Genomic DNA, 4,634 nt, shown 5'->3' on the forward strand with positions numbered 1-4,634 from the left:
TTTTTTTTTTTTTTTTTTTTTTTTTTTTTTTTTTTTTTTTTTTTTTTTTACACAAAATGCTTGGAAATGAAACAAACATTTAACATTTCTTTAGGCACAGTATCATTGATTCACTCTGCTCTATAAATTTGCCTAATAATATCTAGGGCATCCAGGTGTGATGACAGGATCATATTAAAAAAGCAGAAAAATATGCCAAAACAACTTCATATGAAGACATATGTACTTACTGTTTTCAAAAAGATTATATTTTTCACAGCCAGGTGCTAATTTTTCTGTCTGTCTGCAGCACTGATAAATTCCCTCTGTCCAGAATTTTGGATGATATTTTACCATTATATTGCTGTTGTTCTTTATTTCTACAAGAAGAAAAAGAGCATATCTTGAAAGATAAAAAAAAAAAATTCTACGAGGGGGACATTTTTAATAAATATTACAGTATCTTTCACAGGAGACATAATCTTCACTTCTTATTGGCCTTACTACAGCATTGCTTCTCTTAAGGACCTTCTAACAAGTTTACAAGGGATGATACAGTGACAGTAGAGGACATTTTTAGGATAATACATGACTTTATTCCAGAAAAGAGTGCTATACTCCTGCCTAAACCGGCCACCCCAGCAGGGGCAGGCGTTTGGTGCATCCACAAAAGGAGACCTAGGCACCCACCTGCACCCTGCAAAGCAGTCAGGCAGCTGTGAAGGCCCTGGGGGCTCTGCTTGCCCCTCTTTTTATTACTGCTGCAAGTGACTCAATTTCCTCTACAAATAGTGTTCTGTTGAGGGCAAGATAGCTGACGTTTATTGCTATTCCATGGCACAACGCCTGTGTTTGGCTTGAAAGACTCCTTACTCCCATCCTATGGGATTGCTGAGTTTCAGAGGTTATTCCCTGCCCTGTAGTCCCCAGCCGAGGAATTGTTTCTTACTACTTTACAGAGCACCTGCAAGTAACATGAACATTTGATGGTGGCAGAAAGCATTAAGACATTCTTGAAAAAAAAAACAAAACAACAAACCAAAACCCACCTTTACTCACCATGATAGCATTTATCAGATCACATCTCAGTGGAGATGGCTCCTGTCATTTTACATCAGTGTAAGACCAGCATCAGGCCCACAATGTTGTCTAGCTACATTCAAACAAAACATTTCAGTGATGCCATTAACTAGCTTGGATAAGCTTTTTGATGATTTACACATTGTGCAAAAGCATAGAGTCAAATTCTGATTGCAGCTGGACTTCACAAATCGAATTAAATCAGTCTGGGTGTTTGATACTCCCGGGACCCGTTACCACATGCTACGTATGCAAACCATGAGCTGGCCCAATAAAAATAAAAATCAGTGGATACATGCAATAGGAGCTCTACCATTTTATCTTTGTAGCTTGTTGTGGGTTGATGCTGGCCAGCAGCTAAGCACCCACGCAGCCACTTGCCCACTTCCCCCACCCAGCGGGACAGGGGTGGGAATAGAACAAGCAAGAGGAGAAAAGTTGTGGGTTGAGATAAAGACTGCTTAATAACCAAAAGAAAGAAAAAACCCAGAAGTGATGTAAAGACAATCACTCACCATATCCTACAAAGCAGACCGATGCCCAGCCAGTCTCTGAGCAACGGCCAATATGGAAGCCAAGAAACCCCAACCCCCGTCTTCCTCTACCCCAGTTTTTACTGCCGAGCACAACATTAAATGGCCTGGAATATCCCTTTGGTCAGCCCAGGTCCGCTGTCCCGGCCATGTCACCTCCCAGCCTCTTGCCCACCCCCAGCCTACTCACTGCAGGGGCAGAGGGAGAAAAAGGCAGAGCCTTCATGCTGTGCAAGCACTGCTCAGCAACAACTAAACACTGGTGTGTTTTCAAGACTGTTTTGGCCACAAATCCAAAACACAGCACCAAGTTAACTCCATCCCAGCCAGACAGCTCAAGTGAAGGTATCTAAACATGTCAAATGTTAAGCATGAGCAATTTCCATTACCTTCTTTCAGATTCCTCACCCACTGATCCCGGCTTTGTGCACTTGGTGCAAAAATATAAAGCGTATTAGCATCATATACAACCTGGAGGGGGGGAATAAATAAAGACATTCACCCAGTAATATTAATTTATTTATTCCTCAGGAAACAGAACAAGACAAGTGACTGTTACATTTGGCAAAATTAGTGTCCTCAGCCACAAAATGCAAAACCTGGGAAAAGGTTTCAGGTTTACTATTCACACATGCTGCTTTCAGTGGAATAAGGAAGGATTTTGTAATGGTATACTATCTTGAGAGCATTCCTTAAAATGTTTGCTTCACACTTTGCTTTGTTCATTCTTCACTGTGTGTTTTCTAGAAAACAGTTCAATTTAACTGCTAAAGCTATTTCATAATCAGACATCCTTTGTTCCCAGCCATTTCATAACTCCTTGTGATTCTGTACTGCTCTGAGGCAATTCCTGCCTTCTTTTTCTTCACTGCTTGTATTGGTGGGAAAGCAAGTATTGCCCTGGGAGAAAGGGGCCGAAGTCCCCTCTCCGGCAGCGGACTTCACTGTCACTCCAATAATTCCCTCTATCATAAGCAGGCACAGCATCCGACCCACCATATCTAAACATTTCTTTTTCCCCCTCTAAGCACTTTGTTTTCTGTGTTTATTTCCATTCAAGTTCACAATGGAAGAAAATGCAACAATTTTTATCTTGATTTTCTTATTCTTATAAAATTTAACGGTAATTAAATTTAATTTAATGTGAAAGAATGAAGACAGGGAAAATGGGCTGCCAGCTAACCCATTTTGGAGGAAGACCAGGACAAGGCACTTTCCAGGCAAAACACAAGCAGAGAGAGTGGGGAAAAGAAAGAGACCAAGCGTATGAGGCACAGCTCCCAAGGGAGGGGACTGCAGGGGGAGCAGAGATTGCTGGGGATGGTTTTTAATCACTGATCCTGAACCACCTCTAACACAGTCCCAGAGCACCAGAGAACAGACTCCGTATTTAGAGGTGACAGTAATTTCAAGCAAGTTACATACAAATGGCTTGGCACTGCTGAAAAGAGCACGGTAATTTATATTTTATTTAAAAGGAACATACCTGAAATGGATATTTATTTTGACAGGGAATAATACCATCACTTTTTACAACTTCTACACATTTAATCCTTGAAATATCCACAGATCCTTTTCTGTACTTTTTCTGTAAGAGAAAAGCAAAAAACATTATGTAAAATATAACTAATTTATCAAATTAATTTTTTTTTCAGCAGAGACTTCTTGCTTTCTTTTCCACTTATGATACTGATGTTGCTTTAACTGCAGAAGTCATTTGAAAAATGACAGAGAGCGCGGGTATAGAGATCTACACTGGTGAAAGCGCACAGAGTACAGTATAATTGCTTAGTGAAAAGAACCAATTCTTTATATAGAAAGTTTCCAATCAGTTGTAATCATAGGTTTAATCTAACTCTTCTTTACAAAAAATAACTTAGCACAGATGAAGGAAGGCTTCCCTGTTGCCGATTTTAAATTACGATTAAAACCGGTGAGGGAAATAGGTGTCAATGCATCATCTCACCTGCTCCCTCACTCTGTTGCTGAAGTGCTCCCACCGTGTTTCACCAAGTTTCTAGAGAAACTGGGATGCTGCTCAGGCAACACAAGATCCTGCTGAGGCAGGAAGCAGAAGATAGGGGTGAAACCCATCCCTGGGCCAAGCTGGGGTCTGTGTTGAAGGACCTTCTTTGACCAAGGCTAGCAGAAGCCCTGAAGAAGCAAGGTCAAAAGTGCTGACATCTGAGAAGATTTAGCTCACCTAAATTGATAATTATGAAGATTTTAAAGAAGGAAAGGAGTGCCCACAGCGCTCAGCAGGTGCTGCCCAAAGTAACAATGCATGGAAATACAGTGTAGTTCAACACTCTGGAGAGGAAGCTCCTTGGAAGAACAGCCCATAACTGGAGGTGGCGTGTACTGGGCTTTAGTCTACATGTAAAAGCAGTAGGAAATAACAGTGAAGTGTGCACACAAGCGGACCTTTTTAAGGTGGCTGTTTCTGAAGGAATTGTTCAAAACCATTTGCCTTTACCTGAAGCACAAGAGGCTAAAAATGAAAGCCCAGCACAGAAATTTACAACATGCTCTACTATGTGGCAAAGGGAAACACATGAACAATACACTTCTGACAGAAAAATTATGATGAATCTACGGAGACTGCATAGAGCCACCTCTCACTTTTGGGAAAACCAAGTCTGTAATAGGAGAGGAAGTTTCTACTGGAATCCGGAACAAAACAAAAATGGCAGCAGCTTATGGCTGGTCCTGAATGAATCCATGTCAAAAATTTTGACTTGCCAATCACATCCAACACATCCAGTCCAGAGTGCGGCTTATGAAAGATGGACACTGTTCACACAACGTGAAAACAATTAGTAATCACTGAATTACTTGAGATACTCTAATCTTACTCAGCTGCCCTCTTCTCTCCTGAGGATGGAAATTTCAGCCCAAATAGCACAAGTCTGGCACAACCATAAGCAGCTGAAAACACTCTTATAAACAGAAGCAAAGAGCAACTTCAAATACAGCTGTCACTATTCCACCACCCTAGAGAAACACAATAGTTACTACCCATGGAAAACATAGAAGTTTCGT

General features: G+C 41.0%; 1 protein-coding gene across 1 annotated transcript in view; it reads right to left on the reverse strand.

The window, feature by feature from the left end:
• The window catches only part of TEC (tec protein tyrosine kinase), a gene marked incomplete at its 5' end in the record, with an annotated part of 16,237 nt that extends 13,057 nt beyond the window's left edge, over positions 1-3,180 (reverse strand). Inside the window, 3 exons of the mRNA XM_009283600.1 lie at positions 231-359; positions 1,982-2,063; positions 3,079-3,180. Coding sequence (XP_009281875.1) covers positions 231-359; positions 1,982-2,063; positions 3,079-3,180 — 313 coding nt within the window. The remainder of the gene's footprint in view (positions 1-230; positions 360-1,981; positions 2,064-3,078) is intronic.
• Between the last annotated feature and the right edge of the window lie 1,454 nt (positions 3,181-4,634).

This window comes from Aptenodytes forsteri, unplaced genomic scaffold, assembly GCF_000699145.1.
Source record: "Aptenodytes forsteri isolate BGI_AS27 unplaced genomic scaffold, ASM69914v1 Scaffold102, whole genome shotgun sequence".
NCBI classification, from domain to species: domain Eukaryota; kingdom Metazoa; phylum Chordata; class Aves; order Sphenisciformes; family Spheniscidae; genus Aptenodytes; species Aptenodytes forsteri.